Source organism: Trichogramma pretiosum, unplaced genomic scaffold, assembly GCF_000599845.2.
Source record: "Trichogramma pretiosum strain Unisexual culture from Peru unplaced genomic scaffold, Tpre_2.0 scaffold34, whole genome shotgun sequence".
Taxonomy (NCBI): domain Eukaryota; kingdom Metazoa; phylum Arthropoda; class Insecta; order Hymenoptera; family Trichogrammatidae; genus Trichogramma; species Trichogramma pretiosum.
Window position 1 is genome coordinate 103,650 of NW_019641683.1, and position 20,519 is coordinate 124,168.

Sequence of the window (20,519 nt, forward strand, 5' to 3'; positions counted from 1 at the left end):
ATTTTTCGTCATACTATTGCATAATAGTACATTACGTAACTGAGGCGGGGGGTTGTCTATCTTGCAAACTGACACTCTTGCAAGATAGACAACCGCCTCAGTTACGTATAGTTTTTTTCATCATCGAGATCAGGAAGTCGATTTTAAGATTTTCCCGCACGACGCGGCGTGCAGAAAATAGAACTTTCCGCACGCTGAGATGAAAAATTTTTATAGCACTGCGTGGCATAAGTTCACGTCTATGGCACGCTTTTCTGTGGCATAATTCTGGCACCGCTGCGTTCGCATCACACTCGCATACGCTCGTGCCCTAACCTCGCTTCACGCTACCAGAAAGTGCGGACTCATGACTCGGGAAAGGGGGCATACATGTGAACTTTGCACAGTGCTATAAAATGTTGTCGCTTGCTCTCGCTGCGCTAAACTACGCCGTGCCAAAAAGTGTTACTTATATCGCACTTGTACCGTAAATTACTATTTTGGGCCGTTCGAATTCACAGAGAATCGGCCATATTGGTTCTGTGTGTCACCCGTGGCGCCCCCACTTTGGAAGCATTTCCCATGTTATATCGTATGAGGAGAAATTTAGTTTGGTGAGCGCCGCTGGCATAATTGAAAGTCATTTCCATAACACTGCATGTTAAAATCGACCCCAGCGCTGCTTCGAGCAAATCTTCAAAAATTTTCAAACAAATATTTTACGTTGATATGAACAATGAGCAATTACTTTTACCTGTTAGCTGAATCCACGATGAATAAGTGTTAACCAAATTTTGGAAATATTGAACAATTTGATAATTTGTATAATATTTACACACTCATTCTAAAATAAAAGTACTAAATTTTATTGTAAATGTTTACAGTTAGGTAAATTATGTTTTGTACTTGTATCTACATAGCTTATCTAAAAGTTACTTGTATCTTATAATTAAAATAATTTACTCTTAAAAAATAAAATTATTGTAACATATAAAATTATTTCGAAACCTAAATTATAGATAAAAAATTGTACTTTGGTTAAAACTTTTTTACAGACAATTAACATGATTTTGATACGAAGGAAAATCTTGGCGATTACGCAAAAATTTAGTTGAAAGTTACAAGGTTATGAGTTAACAATTATTTTTTGTCACATTGTGACATTCGTGTGATTTCTGTTGCAATGCAAAAGCACCTGCGGTGTCTTTTTATGATAAAATCATTCATATACACGCATTAACGGACAAAAATATTTTCACTTATAATTATTTGGTCAAATTGAAAAATAGTTGACTATAATATTCTTTGCATTTTACAAAATTTGAGCTTGATGGAGGATGGTGTATAGGGAAATAAATGTCCATGCCCAATTCCAAATAATGCCAGATGCTGACGATGTCGAAGGTAGGGTACCATCCGAACGTTTTCCGGCTTTGACGCTACATACGTCACCGCACTGCTCGCCATCGCAAATATCGCAAAGCGTTGTCATCTTTGGTTCGTAAAAAACTCGCGCTCTTCTTGCTAAAATTTCAATGATATATTTTTCACTATGATTGTATAGCTCTCTTGTTGAAAAAAAATGCTTTCAAACCCATAGGAAAAAATCGCGAAATCCCTGCAAAAATTCTTGAGGGAATTTCGCGATTTTTTCCTATGGGAAGACTTACATGAATCGTAGTAATCATAAATAGAAACTGGTACAGGTTTTTGCTTGGCCACTTTATGTATTCTATAAGCCGAAACTGTCGGACAGTATTCTTTGTCATGCACCATCTATAAAAAAGATTAATTTTTTGGTATACTTAGAATTAAACTGATGGCACCATTGAACACTATTACATACCTTATCGAAATACAATACAACCATGGTTTCGCCGTTTTTCGTTTCAACTCGTTTCACGTGTTGCGTCAGTTCCAAGCTTGGTAGTGCATCTGGATCAACCGTAAAACCAGATGGAAAACTAACTTCCATAACAGCCATGTTGCTCTCGTTAGATTCTTTTGTTGGAATGAATCTGCGAGGAATTATAAGAAATAATTAGCTACCAAGTTTTAAAAAACTCTTTTAGGTAAATGAATAAGGTCATTTTTACCCAGAACATATAGACAACTGAAGGTGGTCGTTCGTAGAAATCTGATCGACCTGCGGATCTAACGTGAAAAGTGGAAATGCTCCGGTGACATTGAGATTATAGCGAGATGATACTTGTATAAGAGAAAAACCTGTTCCGGAAGCCGTGATGTTGATTGCTCGCGTTTTACTTTCAAGCTATGAGAAAAAAATATTTTGATCTCATTGAAACTTGTATCATACAAAGAAGCTTCAACTTTTTTTATATTGAATGTAAGAAAAGTATAATTAATATGAATTAATACATTTTGTACATTTACTTACTATGTGCTTCTGAACAACCATGAAATTTCTCGAATTTATATGTATACTCTTCTGTTCTCCTGCATCAGTTTCAAAACTGACAGTGACATCGTAAACGCTAGTTCGTAGCCTTTCACCCAGTTTTGATAGAGCATACAATCCTACGACGGTATCCTGAAAAAATGTTGAAATTAATTTTGACAAAAAAACTGTATACATATTTAAGTCCGCTAACAACACATGGTGACTTGATTTTTTAGAGCGATTTCTACATATTACGTTGACGTAAAACCGTACTATTTATAACAGTTTTTTTATTATTAAAAATATGAAAATGCTATTTTCATTTTACAAAACAATGTTATTTTTATTCTTCATAAAAAAATCAAACTTTTGTTATATTCCTGACCTTCAATTAAAAATAATACTAACACAAAAAATGTTACATTTACATATGATCAGTTTGCTCTAAAGCTTTTCAAAACTCAAAGTATTCGATTTTCAGTATTCATATTGTAAATAAAATTTTTGTCAAACTAATTTTAAGTAAATCAATATATGCGTCACTATACCTGAGTTGAAGTAAAGCCACCTTCGACGTTTCGCTGCTTCACTAACCACTTCATAATGGCAGTCGCATCGGACAGCTCGTTCCTTCGCAAATACGTTAGCAAGGCATAAGACGTCATCTCAACATCGACGCTGCGTGACAAAGTGGACCAAGGATTTTTATCAGCGTCTTCGGCCAGTGGCTTCGTCCACCACTTCATTCCGTCGCGTTCTTGGACACGCGAGGCAAGTCGCCGGTAGGCCTCGTCCGAGTAGGCGTTCCGGGCTAGACTCAGTACATATGCGCAAATGGACAACGCGTAATTGTCGTCGAGACCTGGCATGTTTCGTACTACGTATTCGATACCTTTGAACACTACATTTCGGTAGCGGGCGTCGAGGCTCTGTGGATGCGTTCACGTGTGAATACAAAAAACTATGTTGAAAAAAAAACGCAAGCTTATAGATACTCACATCACCCTCGAGGAAAGCGCTTAAAACGTAAGCGGTGAGGGCCAGGCCCCGAGCCGATCCACCCTGCATATCTTTGTGACTGACTATACCAACTTCCGGAAAGCTGCCATTGGCTGCTTGGTTTTCAGCGAGCCATTTCAAAGCTTCGTCGACGATCTTCGAGTCGACTGTTATGTACTTGTCAGCTTGTTTGAAGGATTTAGCGACGAATGCGGTTAACCTGCGATTAGGTCATGTATGTTTCAGTAAATTTTTTAATTATACTTATAATTTCGTCAACTCTCAAATGGACGTACTGGGACACTCGAGAAAAAAATTAACTTTTCGGTGGTTTGGCCAACAATACGCTTTGGTAAAATTGGCTGTTGTTTCGAACGCGAGTTTTTAATTTTTCTGGAAATCTCTTCTAAAGTGTGATTAAGGGAGTTTACGTAAGAAAAGTCAAATAAAAACATTTTGAAACGAAGCAAGTAAAGATTATCTGTAAGGCTTAACAAATTGTTGCTTTTTATTTGTTTTATGGCATTATCAACGAATTCTACTCGCAGCGTAATATGAATTAACTTACTAACCGCGTTGCAAGCGATGTAAACAATGTACACTCGCCACATATTTTTTTGTTTGCTTTTCCCGAAAAAAGCGATTTCACACTTTGGCAAGAATTATAGAAGGATACCGATGCTTTTTTTCATAAACACTGCAGGGCTAATTTTTTTTCTCGAGAGACCCAAAACAATTCCGACATACCAAGTACTTCCGCTTGGATCGGCTTGACCAAAAGCACTAAATGAGCCGTCAGTATGTCTATAAGTCAATTCTTGCTGATAACCAGTTTCAAGATATCTTACAGCTTTACTCTCGATTGCCGGTGACAATTGATTTGTGTTCTAAAGTATTACATCAAAATAAAAAAAATTAATATTTTTCGACATTCATGCAATTTTCAAATTTTGATTGCAACAATTACCTTCAAATATTCCAAAATAACAATGTTCGGAACAAAATTAAGCATATTTTGCTCTCCGCAGCCAAATGGCATTTTAATAAGCTTATCGAGATTTGGAATACTTGGTCCCAATATGTCGCCCACTACCGACACTTCCACATAATCAGAGTCGGTGACAAAGTGTTTTGGAATATCGACAGTCACATTAGTTCGTATTGTATCAACTTCGCGCAGGTCGGCAAACACAACTTTGTTTCTATACTGGGTTTCTCCTTCAGCCTGTTTATTAATAATTATCATAAAAATTTTTCTGGGGTCCCCTTGGGAATGGCTAAAGTTTTAAAAAATGAATGAATAATATTTTCCTAAAAACTATACCTTAACGAGTAATGGGAACTCAATCGCATCGCCGGCTACCACGCTGGTAGCTTTAGCTTTTATGGTCATGTATCCAATTTTCAACGGGATAACCATGAATGATACGCTTTGTGCTGAGTCGGCTCCAACATATACTTTCTTTGAACGGTATAGTTCGAGGCCTGCTTGATTATAAAAAATACTAGGTTTAAATATTGAGATAACAAATTGGAAAAATAATCAATCCATACGTACGTCGATTTTCGTGAACCTCATTAGACACTTCGGCAAAATCGAAATCGCCATTATTTTCAAGCACAATTTCCACAGACAAGTCCTTATTCATGTAGTTAAATACGACGATCGATATGGCGACAATTTCTCCTCGAATCACAGAGTAGGGTAAATTTAATGAGATGAAAAAAGGCTTGAATACTCTCAGCTAAACAAAAGTTTTAAATTTTGTGAAAATTGATAAATAATAGATACTTTATACAACCTTGTACGTTTCCTTAAATTCAGTTATACCTTTTTAGGCTGCTGCATGAGGCCTAGTCCAAAAGCAGGATCTACTGAAAAACCTGTTAAAACCCAAGAAGTAATCGAGTCGGGTACTGTCCTTCGAATTACGGTTTTTCCTTCGAACCTGTATTAATACAAAGCAATATCAATAACTGTTTTATTAAAATCAAAAATCTGCCTCAATAATTAGGACGTAATTTAAATAAAAGAAATGTAGAAATTGGCAGGGAACAATAACTACTGATATTATGTACATTTCTATGTGAACGATTGCTACAAGACGAATTTTGAAGAAATGAGAAGTTTAATACAATACTAACTCGTAAAAGATCTTTGTTAATAAAAGAAAATTTAATTTTTTCGCAAGTTCTTGCTCACAGTTTTTTACATCATCACAATTGCTTTTATTATTAACATTATTTTCAAATATTTTCGTGAAATTGTACAAATTTTTAATACAATTCCCGAATGTCTCATTTTTAATTGTTTTGAAATAAATATGTGAATTTAAATAGTAAATAATAAATCATGTTTTATAATTTATATTTTTATGATCACCTTTCATGTTAAATATTTAAAAAAATATACAAAAAACAATATTAAGGGTTATTCTCATTAAAAAAACTGTTAGCCTACAGACTTTTTTATCCATCCAAAAATCTCTAAAAACGCCTTTTCACAAAATTCCAGTCTTTTTAAGTTTCAAAATTAAAATATTGATTTGTTGTATACAAGTATCAACAATTCCATGAAATATACAGTGGACGTAAAATAATTGTGTGTTTAAACAATTCACTGACTGTTCAGGCATTTCAAATTGTTATTTTATTGCGTATTTAAATTTTAAAGGGTTGCATTGGAAATTATAATTGTAATTGGTAATAATCTTTACTGATAAAATCCTTAACTGAAAAAAGACATCCAAAATTTAAGTAAAGAAAACAATAATGTTCTTAAATTTCTGCTAAGTCTTGTTTAAATACATAACTATTATTGTACATACGTCCATCGTTTATTCATTAACTAGTTGGTACTCATCAACGACGTATTAATATTTTCAAACTTTCAAATTTCAAACTTATAATGTTTGCCAATTAGTAGTGAGACGTTGTTTAGACATTGTTTGATGAATAAAAAAAAATTTTAAGCAAACAGTTGTTTTTATTGAGTACAACCCTTATTGAAATTCGTGTTATTTTTTCAAATTATCATAATTCGATTCTGTAAGTCTGATATGTAAAAATTATGTATAAGGTGCCTAAAGTATGTTTATGTGAGTGACAATTTTTTACGAATAAAGAGCATGATCTGAATTGAACAATAAAAAATGAATGAAAAAATAATATGCTAAAGTTTGCTGTCCGCACATAGTGATTTTCAAAACATTTAAAGCGAGATTTTTGTAAAAATGTATAGAAATGTCGAAAACTAAATAATAGATTGAGAAAAAAAATACCCTGAGGACATATTTGAGAAAAGCCAAGTGTCGGAGATATCATGCATGAGGAAAACACGAGGTCTCCAAGGAGCTAGTGGCACATAAGAAAACGCATATCGCCCGGCCCAAGCAGGTCTGGTGCCAAATTTGTGTTTCACAGGTGGTCCGATATCCGGACGCAGTGTCGATAAGCCAAGACCTCCGATTGCGCTTAGCGGGCCTCGCAATCTATCATCCGAGTTCACTGTAATGTTTATAACCCGCCTGACTTTATACGTACGTCAACTCGAAAATAAACTTATAATTATATATATAATTATCAATTTTATATAAAAATTCTTTAGAAACAAAACAATAACGTTCTGATATGCTGGTAAAGGAAGACGTCATTTCAACAAATAATATCTAATTTCCACAATGTGTTTTTATTAAAATTTTTACTTTACCTTGGAAAAAGCTTTATTATTAATATTGACTTTTGAAATTTTGAAAAATACTTTTTTTGTACATGTCATTCCCGAAATCTTTTTTGTTTAATAAAGAATGAATATTTAATAAGATTACCCGCATAATAAATAAAATGTAAATTAATTTTTATCTAATTCATTTTTTAACCAGAATGTCAGTTCTTGATAATAATAAATTATTCATATTATTTCATCTTTATTTCGATCAATAACCAAAACAATGTAATTTTTCAGATACTTTTTATAACTTTAAAAAAAAAATTACTTTGTAATTACGCTCGAACTACAAAAATTGTAGCAATAAAAAACAGTATCGCGTACCACCACCTCTTATAATATTAAAAATGCTATACCTCCACCACTTGCTTACACCGTGATTAGTAAAACAGCCATGAAAAGCTAAGATATATGTTAAATCACAATGCGCTATGATAATTATGAAAATTTTGATGGAAAAATGTACGATAATGGTGATGGTGGTGAGACTAATTTTACATAATTTCATCTCAATTACCGAGTATCGATTGATTCCCATATCCAAGTTTCGGGAAAATTCTTGCGAACTTTCAGATTGGCTGGAGAAAATGAAGAAAGTGGCATGGGGCCCGCAGCCGCAGCAAACATCACTGAATCCACACTATTTCGGTAATATACTATGATGGCAATATAGATGAAATGTTAGACATGATGAGCCGAGTGAAAGATTTTTTTTACCGGTTGTTACATTTCAAAATCAAACGTACACTTTCCACTTTAATTATACAAGTCAAATTTACCATAAAATATAAAAGTCTATGTTTGAGGTAAAAAATTTAATCTTCGTTACTTGATGGTTACCCAGTACCACTAAAAATTACGATTCTATTATATTTACTGTGTTATAAATACAAGTGCATTATTAAGTTGCAGTTCATAAGTTGTTTGAGCTTTGATAGTATTATATGATCATATATTACGACAAAATCTTTTACCTCATGAATGCGAAAAATCTTTTATGAAAGAAAAGTGCATAAAAGAAAAAAAATAATTACAAATGGAATAAAGTGTGAAATTTTCTAATTTATCATAGTAAAACTACTGTACTATAATCAATACGACAATTGACAAGTAACGGAATTATATGGTGATTTGATGAATGATTTTTGTTATGCGAATGAGCTAAGTTTAATTTATGCCATTAGTTAAAATCTAAATTTTATTGCAACCACTCTGAAAAATGATTTTTTTCATATTACGGTGTGTAAAATTTCAATACGTACTGAGCTGCGGATTTTCATGAACATATCCATTTGTTAAGACCACGGTTCCAGTTTTCTACATAAAAGACACAAAAAAGTTAAAACTTATTTCGAGAATAAATTCACACATATAGGATGAAATTATAAATGCTTATTTGCAAGAGAAACATTTTTACTGATGTACGAACCCGAAATATCTCCTCGGTGCTGGCGGAGCCAGGTCTCATCCATGCTTGTGCGAAATTTTCATCTTCGTTCGATGAAAAATCGTTCGAGTCATATGAAGTTAGTTCACGTCTCACTTGATCCTGAACAACATATTTAGCCATAAAAATTATATTTATCAATTTTAATAAAGGCAACTAATACTGACGTATGAAATATCATTGCCCGACTTCAATACTAAAGACCTTTGGTCAACCCCTAAAAGTCCGACGTAGGAATTTGGTTTGGCTATAATTGTGATGTCGACATTGTCACCAGGTCCTACTTCATCATTCGGTACAGTTTTGATATCCACCTGAATTCGTTATAACGTTAAATTTTTTCCGATGAACTAATTGTTAGTGTATTTTGATGCTTTATTGGTTCTCACGAAATTTTGTAATGTTCCTTCCAGTTCTATATCCAGTGTATCAGCGACGAGTTCGCCGTCATCTCGAACATAGTACACGAGAACATGAGCAATAGGGGCCATTGGATAGGTAGCCAAAAATCTGAGCAAAATTGTTTAAAAAATTATTAAATCAATATTCAAATTTTAATTGAATCGCTGTAATTATCAGAGTATGCATTTACCGGAAATTTGCTGAATTCCGATTTGAAACTTGTATTGACGCAGCATTTAAAACATCGCCACGACCGAGTATTTGGTAGCTCAAATATTTCAAAGGAGTGGTCGAATTGACTTCTATTTCTACGTATTCACCGACCTTTTGAAAAAATTATCGATAATGGGTAAAGGACGTAAATAAATCCAAAAAATTGGCTAAAGTAAATATATACCGTTGGCTTATCTGTACGTATCATCGCTTGAATATAGCTTTCACTGCGCGAAGTAGCTGGATTGGTCGATGGGAACCATTCATGAAGATTCAAGTATTGAGCTTCGATCCTTAATGCACGATAAATATTGTCCGGCACAGATAGCGGTGGATAAAAGTCCAATTGGATCATTCCATTTTTGTCCAACAACCTTGACATGTTGTAAAGATCTTCTTGATTGTAACTAAAGCCGTAAGATATATGCACCGGATTGACATTGTCAACGACGGGCGAGCCATCATGATGAGCGACTTTTAACTGCGGTACAAGAAAGAAATCATACGTAAATTAATAATAGCCAAATCTTAGATTCCACTCGAGTGTTTGGGAACTTTGAGAACGAATCGACAAATTCAACATGCAATATATTGTACATACACGTGCAGGTAAAATAGAAAGTTCTTAAATAAATAGTACGTGCATTATATGGGCACAAGATATAAGGGAATCAAGCGAATTTAGTATTTAAACACCAGAAAAGAAAGCAAAAAGAGTGATCCAAGTTAGAGTGCATATTATTGTTCTTTTCACATATTTTTAGAGCTAGATTAATTTGTAAGGGTTATCCTATGCACAGGCATGTAGACCTTTGTACTCGTTCAAACAATGGATGGTTAATAAATTAATAAATAATAGTTATTTATGCAATAGTACTCTTTGTGCATAAAAAATTGACCGAAAAAAGACTTGGCTATTTATTGGATAAATAAATATAAAGTCTACGTGTACCTGCTTCATTGTACAATACTCGTCCGCAAGTTCGAGTACTAATTACACATATACTAGATTGTTCACCTAAAAAGCGAATAAAGAGAAAATGATACTTACAAAGGCTGTGTACTTGAGGCCTGGCTTGTAGTACTCAGCTGTTCTCAGTAGCTCCATCGTATATTTGTGTTTATGAAGGGTTATTTGCATGGAGTTATTCTGTCTTCTTCCTGTGACAGCTTCCTCGACCGCCACCTCGATCACAACCGGTCGGCGGTAGTCATCATCAGTTACCCTGCATCGTAATTTACAATGCTTTACATTAAATTTCACTTTACAGTAGTAATAATAATTATAGCTAACTTCTTTGATTAAAAATGAAGCTAATTTTGTTACATTCGTGCTCATTCGTGGCTTACCTAAGATCTTCTACTATGTCAAAGTCGACGGTGGTTTTGCCCTCGATCTTGACAATTTTTCTGATGGGTGATTGATAAACTGGCTGCAGTACTGGAGAATAAATATCAGGGAATGCTGTGATCGTTGCCTCACCCTTAACCGGCTTTCCATAAGTGTACCTTTTATTTAAATGCATACATAGTTAATGAAAAAAACTAATTTTCATATGTCGGTTGTAGGTGCGCATAATGTACAAATTATTCGCGCGTATTCGAAGGTGCTTTCACTTTTCACATGAAAAGATAATAATGATAACTACGCATTGATGCCGTACGTATAATGATGATGCTGTATGTGTGTATACTGTATATATATACACGTATATTGTATTACGCAGACCATGACTTTCTCATTATATTACATAGCTAATAAGCGTACAGATATGCCAGCTGTGCTGCTGGTGAAAATTCACTTGTCTGTAAGCTGGTAGTTTAACTATAGCTCGTTTTTTTTTTCTATTAAAAATGTTTGTACTCAAACTAGTATTAACAAAACAAAATATAACCGATCAAAATTCTGTGACCTCTGAATATTTATAATTATCAATTTGACCATAATTCATAGAAGTCTGAACAAATATAGAAGCCGACTACTATTAGTGATGATAGAAGCGTGCGATTCGTACTCTATTTTTCGGAAAAAAAAGAAATGTCTTAGGGCACGTGTAATTAACGGCTGAGGTAAAGCCGGGTATTTATTGTATTTATGATCGAAAAATAAAAACTGTATATTGATTTTAAACGTTGGTCATATAAAATAAATACTTTGAGATTACGTAAAATTATTTTATATAACCCACTGGTACGATTGTACGGACCTAACCCAATAAAGTCACACCTCGTTGAACATAAAAAAGCTAAAAACCATTTTTTGTCCCAGTACGCTGCGCTTCTGCTTACGAGTACTATCGATACAAGCTCATGCAGTTGATTCAATTTATAGGCTCAATAATGAACACTACTGTATTCATCGTGTTCTAAACAAGCAATTAATCGCGCCAAAGAAATACTCACTTTGCGTGAACAACGACGGAAATTTTGCCTTGTTTGAAAGTCGCATGAGGAGCCGAGTCTATTGTGACTTCGAATTTTGGCAATACATATTCGGCGACCTGTATGCCCTTCTTAAACGTTTGGTTTCCGACGTTTGCGACGATTTCCCAGTCTCCAAGGACGGGCGATTGCGACAGCTCGAGCTCGCCATTGAATATGCCTTGATGCAAACGAGGCCTGTCCCATTGTTTTATTCTGTTACCTTGGCCGTCCTACGTATAAAATGCATGTTCATAATATTGGTGAATTCTAAAAATTGTAAGTACTTTTAAATAAATTACTGTCCGACGAAGGCGTACGTACTATAGTCCGACTTTTTTAGTATTAGTTTTCGATTATCATTAATATTACGTTTAAACTCGACTTATCTCGAATTCAATCGAGTCATTATTGCAGCATTGCTTTTTTAATAATTATATGTGAAAATGCTTGCGATAATGTGATGGCAGGTTTTTGACAATTTTACAGAAAAATTTAAAAATAATCGAAATTAAAATGATATAATAACGACTCTTACATCGTAACAAGAATGACGTAGCTACATAATTACATGACATGTCCAATGCGCAACAAAGATACATGGAATGATATAATCGTGTTAGAAATTACTCAAGTTTCTGACTTCACATCCTAAATTATAATTACGAATAATTGTTTTTTATTTCAATTTTCCGCAAATTTAAAAAAAAATGTAACAAAATATTATTCAATGAAATGCTCACCTTTATGTAAACTTCAACTTGCCGATTTGCTGTTGGCCGTAGGCGCGAATCAAGTACGATGCATCTGAATTGAATCTTGCTGCTGGGCTTGTAAACCGATCTGTCGGTTTGAATGAAGACCGAATAACTCTTATGTACATACTCAAGTTTAGTGGAGTTGACAAATAGGTATCCTGAGACACCCCTAGCCAATAGTCTGTATTGACCTGGTCCCGTATCACCGATCTGCAAAATATTACAAAATGTTGCAGTAAAGTAAACATCTTAATCAAAAAATATACTGTAGCTGTTGCAGCAAAATTATTGAGATATATTTTGCTGCTAATATTACAAAATATCTTTCTCTGATCCGGCTGACAACTTTTGCTGGGTCTACCAATAAGATTTTTTGTTTCAGGGTGTATTAATAAACCGATATAAAAAAACTATTGTTTTTATAAATAAGATTCATCGATGTGAACCCTTGAAATAATTTCGCCACATCCTACAGAAAATTTTTTCAAGGGAATAATACAGATTGTTTATCGGAATTTCACAATTCTTACTAGTGCCTCAATGATCAATAACTTTTTGCGAGAATGTACAATTCTAATTTAAATTTTGATAAACTTTTAGGAATGCCTACTTCAATTAATATACTATACCAGTTTTGGCGCCTACAAAAATTGTTTTTAAAGTCAACCAAGGAATATGGTAATTTTACTTCAAGAAATAGAAAAATAACGGTAAAAAATATTATATGCTTTTATGTTGATAACGAATAACATGATTATTTTCTAATTTGTACTGACGTTATATTTTTTTAGTTTGTCTGGCTTCAACATTCAGCTGCTGTTTTCGATGCAGCTGCAACATTCTCTAAAAAAGATTACTACAACTCTTATGGTTAAAGACATTTCATCTTTTTTTGCGAAATCGATAATTATACTCAAGACGTAACTTTACTATCTCGTGGATTGCCACATAAGAAAACTATTCTTTAAACTTCCAGGGCAATCATTATTTTATATAAATAAACAATTAATCAATTCTAATTTGATATATAAGTATTTAATTTATTTCAAAATCTCAATCTACTTCCGAAAAAATCTCGTCATTGGTTCAAAATCGAAAATTGCCAAAAACTTTCTCAAGGAAATGAAATAGTAGTGAAGTATTATAATTTATACTTTTGCTCATAAAGACTTGGTAACAATTTTATGTAATTGGCTCAGTAAAGCTTTATTACGTTATAATGCGTATGACATGAATACAAATTAAGTAGCTATATCCAAGCAGGATTGTATTAATTTTTGCAACTTCCTGAATGCCAAAAAAAATCTTACAAACCAAAACATATATTGTAATATAATTATCAAAATTTACAGAACCTGCAAAAAGTGCTAATCTACAATAAAGTGCTTGATTTGAGTAATCTACATCTTGTGTACACATGCGATCGTGTATTATAATTTCTCGCACATTAAAATAACACAATATTTGACCTATCCAGATTTTATTTGAAGTAAATTATCATTAATTGTTTTTTTTTACGGAAAATTGAACGATGCTATTTGCAAATTCAGTTTGTCGTGGGAAATGAAGGAAATTTCTAATTTTTTCTAATTTTTCACGTTGGCGATTTTTCAGATTATTTATAACGAAATGTACATTACTAGTGTTATAGGATATAGGATGTGTACGCTAATGATATTGTTATATTCAGATTTCCCAAAGGAACTTCAAACTTTCCTTGCTGCATTTGTATAAGTCGTACATAACGCGTGTGAATTCGTCTTGTTTCTCAATTGTCATTGCAATTCGCATTTCTTATGAAAAAATCTATTAGGTCCGCAATGTAGATTTTTGAAAATCATTAGACAAGTATTTTTTTGTTTTTCAATTAATCAATAATTAACAGAGTTATAATCAGTTAAAAATGAGCGTGACGTCACAATCATAGTAAATATACGTGTCTATTGATTTTCAGAAATCTACATTGCGGACCTAATAGATTTTTTCATAAGAAATGCGAATTAACGTTACGGAAAATTTGTTTGCACCCAAGTTCTTTGTCTCTCAAACAAGGTATTAGTTTACTTTTTTGAATTTCAATTCGCACAAAAGTGCAACTAGCAACAAACACTAACAATTTACCTAAATCAGCATCTTCGAGAAAAAAATTATTTTATGCTATAGTATGACGAAAAATGTATTTTTTCGCACATTTTTTAGTGCGCAAAAAGCGTTTTTGGACACTTGTGTGCGGTAAAATGCCTCATTTTGGACACGGGTGTGCGGTAAAACGTCTCATTTAAATGAAAGTATTTTTCGTCTCCTATTGCATAAAATTTTGTATGCAACACGTGCCCAGCTTTTTGCGCACAGTGTGCGCAAAAAACACCCACTCGTGCCGGCATAGCTGGCACTCGTGTCTTTTTCCGCACACTCGTGCCCAAAAAGGCCTTTTGGGCACTTGTTACATAAATAACTATTTTGTTATACTGTATTTTATTTCCAAATAAATTATTTTTGAGCTTACCTCTAAATTTAAAATTCGAGTTGCAAAGGGTTCAACAACAATAGTGTCCGATACAGCAAACGATTCTCCTCCGTCAAGTTGGGCTGATAACTCAACAAATGTCGTAGTTGGCTCAGATACGCCAACAATACTTACTGCAACATGATACTCTGAATTTGGTCTAATTACCTTAGGTGCAACGATAGAGTAGTATCTACACAATAATGATTATTCGTGTGGTAAGAAAACAAAATTATAGCTCAATTGGGAATTGATGAACTTACGATTGTGCCGTTGCTTGTTTAGCAGCAGAAGTGCACAACAGCAAAAAGAAGGCCCAAAATGACCAACCCATGTTTTTTTTGCAAAATTGTGGATTTGAATTGGCACTGTAATGAAAAATACTAATTCAAACTCAAATTTTAATAACATTGATCAACAAAAATGCATAACTAATACAAATACGATCATTTTTATCATTTAATTTAAAATTAAATAATAAATAATAATTTAAAATTAAATAATAAATAATAATATTCTATGCTTTTTGCTTTACACAATTCTCACTTATAACTAGATTGAAAACGATATTATAATATGGGGAATATTTGGATGTCATAACTAAAAACTGAATTATTTAAAAAATTCTTTTCTACATATTAGTAATTCAAAAGTAATATTTTTATTTTTGTAAATAGTATTTAGATTTTTATTAAAAATATTTGATAGTTAATTTTTCATGCGGCAAAAAATATTTAACTCTTATGATCAATGGAGACTCATGAAATAAGTTAGGTGCAGTACGATAACTGTATTTTTGATACAGGAACTCTACATTGCAAACATGGATATTTGAATCATAGCTTTTTTTACATTATTCGTACAAGCTATAAGCTCATTTATTAAATTGATAACTTTGAGGTTTGATGAAACAAAAATGAATACCGATATGGTCATAATTTAATACTTACAAATCTCCAGCAATACTCAAAATTCATGTACTCGAACTTCCTAACAAGCAAAATATTTATTTTCAACGTGTATGCTCTTCTCAATCAGGATGACTATTTAAGATTGCGCCAGAATTGGCTTTGGCGTCAGTATAAATACACAATGAATGATGTGTACAAAAAAATACATAGTGCATCTTCTATTTGAGAGAACTTGGGAATTCCGCAAAATTAAATATTTCTTCGCATTGACGCATTTAGCAGGAAAAATCATTTCCGCGATTACTCTCGCAAAAAATGTAAATAAAATGTTGATTGCATACAATTTTCTATCGCTAACGAAAGTGAAAAAACTGAATTAGATAAAATTTCGTATAGATTTTAAGCAATCAGTAATGACAGCGGGCGTAAAAGGTTGATAATAAGTGTTTCTATAAAAATAAATGAGATACAGTATAAGAATAAATCTTGATACTCGAAACGATTATTTCCGTTTCATAATTCATACAGCGTACAATGCGATCAAGGTTAAGAGGCGAGCTCGGCGTCTTATTTCAATATTCATAAATGAATCAGAGGCTGGCGCTCGAAAAATGAGCGTACTCACACCCACGCGGCCGCTCAGGCATCCCACCGAATTGATCTTGACTCGGTGCCGTACGCATAGACGTCACCAACATAATCCAGTAATAATATCCACGCAGCGATCATGTTTAAAAGAGCAAAGAATAATATTGCTCCATGATGACATTATGCAAATTAACGTCCGCTCGCTCGCGGCACAGTAAGGAGCGTGTGTTGGCGCATCTAGCGATGCTCAATGGAGAACGAGAACGAAGCTGTCGCGGCTCATACGGAGCCCGATCTCTTTTGCGAAATGCAGTCTTGGACTGCAGTGTGTTGCATCGAGTACATTGCCGCCGAGGAAACTGCGCGTACATGATGCACTCTAGGACTTTTGTCCGCTGCCGAGGAGCATCTCAGTCGCGCGCGCCTCTGCTCCTCTCACCTATATATTGTGAACGATGACACGGCTCAGTGCACGCGACAAACCGTCTCTTTGGCCAACATCGTGCAGCCAGTAAGGAGAAAGTCAAAGAAGCGCCTAAATCATTGCTCGTAAGAGCTCAGCCACAAGATCGCGATTCCGCGTATCCTTTGTTAATGCGGAGAAATTTCGTTAGCCGCGAGTCAATTGTCTCGCCGAGATCGCTACATTATACAAATGCCTTCCAAACGGAATTATGAATACATAAATAAATAAATAAAATGACAAACTATGCGGGAACTCGGGCACCTATACAGTGACTGCAAAAAGTTTCAGATTAGATGCGAGATCGTTGAAAAATATTTAAACAAGTCACGAAACGAAGCGCAAAGCTAAGCACGCGTTCCATGCTCGTGTCTCGTGCGAGTTAATTAGAGCATAATGATCGAGTGCAATGCCGCTTGTGCCGCCAGCTATTTCAAATCCGTTGAATCCGTTCGAAGAGCCGGAAAAAATTTCGCCAAACCGGCACCCGTTCACGATATGACATCCGTTGAAAGACGCGCTTTCCTATCGCCGCATCGTGTGGCCACGACAACCGTGCGGAATCGTCTCACCGCCCACTATTCTATTTGCACTAACCATTTTTTACGTCACTAAGATTTTGGAATTTGGATTATTTCCAACTGACTTTTCATTCATTTTTCGATCAAAAACTGATTTCCAATCGCACGTCGAGGCACACTTTTCACATTTTAGCAAATAAATCTGATCAGTTATATGATAATATAAATGCAGCGACAGGAAATGACATTAATTCGTTGAAAAATTTTAAAAAACTTGATCGTTTCATCTGTAGACTAATCTGTTGAACGAGCTCATCAATCAAGCTAGCTCAGTTAAGCAGACACATTTTCCGTTCGAATTTTCCCGGTGATGTCATTCAAAGTTTGCTGCACTTGGTCTCGAGATATAATAAGCATAAGGTGTTTGCAAGCAAAAGTAGCAGCGGCGAGAGACAGCCACGGTAGCAACGCGCCTTTTATGGGTACCGTTAAAAAAAGAAGAAACGAAACAAGTCTTATGCGCACACCGGAGAAAAAAAGAGAGAAAACAAGCCGCGGGTGTCGTTGCTTGTATATTCAATGTATGTCTGCACCGAGCTCGCGATGCAACTTTTATTTGCTTTGCTGACCTTATTAATTCTCCTCGATTACGTATGTACTGCATATAGGAATATTTTTAAGTGTATCGTAAATGCTCTTGACATCCAAGCGCGTAGGCGTGCATTCATGATCACACGAGAATTTCATGGTGAATCCTGTTTTCTTATCCTTTTTGAACCGATCAAAATGTTATTATAACTATAGCGAATTACTTCGTTCGCTAACGCTCGCTCGGTTTAGTCAGAGTTTTGTAAGAATTTTTAAGTTATATGAACGAAAAATCGAATTACTTTTTATTTCAACGATCGTTTTAAAATAATTTCAATGCTTTAAGAAATATTTAACTTAAAAAACGTAGTTTCGATGATTTATTTGTTATGAACAACGTGTGTGAGTCACGTGTAATCTCTTCCGAATGACCAAAATTGTCCAAATTTAAAAAGCCTACATAGTGTACACTCGATGATCAAAATGAATCAGACTTTAAAATAGCTGTTACGAATATCAATTGTTTTCTACGCGATTCGAGTTGGTATGTTTTTATTGGCACTATTCCAAAGAAACAGCACGAATTGTGTTAAAAAAAAAAAAAAAAAAAAAGAAATGGATATATTTTTTCGAAGAAAGAACTGAACGACTTTTAAAAATTGAACAGCGTTGCAAACCTGCCACAAAAGTATACTCTAATGTTTATATACATATAAATAAATTGTATCGTAATGTGTGCTTTATATTCATGAAGTCATGTACCGATTCATGAAAAATGTACGAACGATTCTCGAGCGCAAACTAAAGGAATTAGTTGAAAGGAAAAAGGACGACGACGGAGCGCGCAGAATGGTAAAAGGTGCCTGGGCACGGCTTGTCATTCCGCGCGTTCCTCGATGTTCTCCAACATTCTCTGGGCGGCTTATACGGACGAGCAAAAACAAGGCAATCGAGACTGCTGCGCCAGTGCATGAGCGTTGAAATATAGGTTAGCGGTACAATTCGTAGAGATAATTTCTCTCGGCAGCTTGTACATTTTTATTTGGCTCGTCGGCATTCCGTTGGGACGCGTGCATATGATACGCGTGGAGATAAAGTCGCGCGGTACCGACTCGTTAAACTCACCCGTGGCCGTATATATGGATCATGCGTATATATCCGTCGATTGACTGGAAAACGTGCGCTTGTGCGTAGTAGGCGTAAACTCAAACAGCTCGCTGGTGGGCGCTCGAAAAAGAAACACGAGTAGCCGCCGAGTGCACCGCTATAAGCGCGTCGCACTTTCTTCCGCTCGATGGACGAGCAAAACGTTTTTAAACGACTCTTTTCTCTTTAATAGGATATGCCTGTGTACGTACAGGGATTGTTCCGACACTTGCACTCATTGAGGTACGCAAAAATGCGCACGATTCACCGTCAAGTACCAGAGCTAGTTTGGTATGTTATGTATTATGCACTTGGTGGCTGCACTACCGATCGCAGTTGGCGCGCGACTGTCGAGTTTTTGCGCTTACCGGTTCCCACTGTCCATGGAGCAGAGCAAATATAGTTCGCCGAGCGCTGGATAAAAAGGAGAGAGCAAGAGCTCGAATCTGGGGACTATGCTCGCGAGCCGAGAGCCTACCTATAGTTGCAAGGATGTACGCCGAGAGATCGAGCGCCAAAGGGAGGGAGAGAGACAGGTGGAGGAAGACGACGACGACGACCAAAAGGAGGAGGAGAAGAACGAACATCGCCAGGAGTCTGTATTAAAAGTACATGACGTATGCTAGCTCCGCATTCGGCTCTCTTTATTGAATTTGGAAGCAACTAGCACACTTGCCCGACCATCGAATTCCGTCCATACGTTGCAATGAAACCAACAATTTTTATTAATAATACTTTTTGATCGTCAGTCGTCGATGTTTTCATGAAAAAATCGTTTGATGAACCGAAATTTGCATCCCGTCTCTTTCAACGGAGTCGTTTGATTTTCTACCTGCATTTAGTTGTGAAATCGTCAAAGTTTAAGCGAGAAAACAAACGATGTAAAGTCGTTTGAGGAATTGTTCTCGACACCAAAGGGAAAATAAGGCGAGGAAAAAGCCTGAATCCATAGCAAGGGACAATTAGCGGAGAATGCTCTGAATGTTGGAAATAAACAATCTCGTCATCGGAAACGGCAAAAAGCCGATCTCATTTTATTAAAATTCTTGCTAGTTTTATGTACACATACGTGAGTGTATTTATTGCGTTGTGAATATAAACGTTTACGATCGGGAAAGCATGCCGCCGGTAAACAAGTCGCGCCCTGCTTCTCTTTCTAAGTATCTCGAAAAAGCCTAAACGAGATCGTTAGCCGGAAAAAAAGGAAAGAGCGAGCAAAGGCAAAAAGCAGCGTATCTATCCTATTGATATGGCTTATAGAACGCACTTCTCGGGTTGCGTTTATGTGTGTGTGTGTGTGTGTGTGTGCGCGCACAGTTCCTCTTTACTGCTCGACTGCAAAAGACTAACTTGGACTCTTTAAGCTAATATACCGTTACAGCTGCACTGCTGCGCATAGGTACCAGACTATACACATACATAGATCGCGGAACGGAGACGCTCGTGCTG

The 20,519-nt window shown here is 35.2% G+C and overlaps 1 protein-coding gene across 4 annotated transcripts; it reads right to left on the minus strand.

Moving 5' to 3' along the window:
* Nucleotides 1–821: 821 nt before the first annotated feature.
* Nucleotides 822–19,400, minus strand: LOC106648800 (CD109 antigen-like). 4 transcript variants are annotated; one of them, XM_014365901.2, is made up of 26 exons: nucleotides 19,050–19,400; nucleotides 15,117–15,221; nucleotides 14,854–15,046; nucleotides 12,333–12,557; nucleotides 11,572–11,822; nucleotides 10,519–10,677; nucleotides 10,220–10,394; nucleotides 9,353–9,649; nucleotides 9,146–9,279; nucleotides 8,943–9,063; nucleotides 8,721–8,867; nucleotides 8,536–8,655; nucleotides 8,369–8,423; nucleotides 6,661–6,886; nucleotides 5,211–5,328; nucleotides 4,938–5,124; nucleotides 4,704–4,864; nucleotides 4,347–4,604; nucleotides 4,127–4,266; nucleotides 3,380–3,599; nucleotides 2,929–3,309; nucleotides 2,378–2,530; nucleotides 2,076–2,251; nucleotides 1,826–1,997; nucleotides 1,650–1,755; nucleotides 822–1,503 (listed from the first exon to the last, which is right to left on the minus strand). In XM_014365901.2, the coding sequence occupies exons 1-26, from the start codon at nucleotides 19,070–19,072 to the stop codon at nucleotides 1,292–1,294; spliced, it is 4,515 nt and encodes a 1,504-aa protein (XP_014221387.1). In that variant the 5' UTR covers nucleotides 19,073–19,400; the 3' UTR covers nucleotides 822–1,291. The 4 variants fall into 4 exon arrangements, with proteins under 4 accessions (XP_014221387.1, XP_014221421.1, XP_014221412.1 ...); XM_014365935.2 differs by lacking the exon at nucleotides 6,661–6,886 and adding an exon at nucleotides 7,624–7,735; XM_014365926.2 differs by lacking the exon at nucleotides 6,661–6,886 and adding an exon at nucleotides 7,624–7,762.
* Nucleotides 19,401–20,519: the final 1,119 nt, after the last annotated feature.

Coding starts and splice junctions, on each gene's coding strand:
- LOC106648800 (XM_014365901.2), bottom strand. CDS start 19,072: ATGATCCATATATACGGCCACGG. Junction 15,222..19,049: donor ATCCATATATACGGCCACGG/GTGAGTTTAACG, acceptor TTTTCATTACAG/TGCCAATTCAAATCCACAAT. Junction 15,047..15,116: donor AAACAAGCAACGGCACAATC/GTAAGTTCATCA, acceptor ATTATTGTGTAG/ATACTACTCTATCGTTGCAC.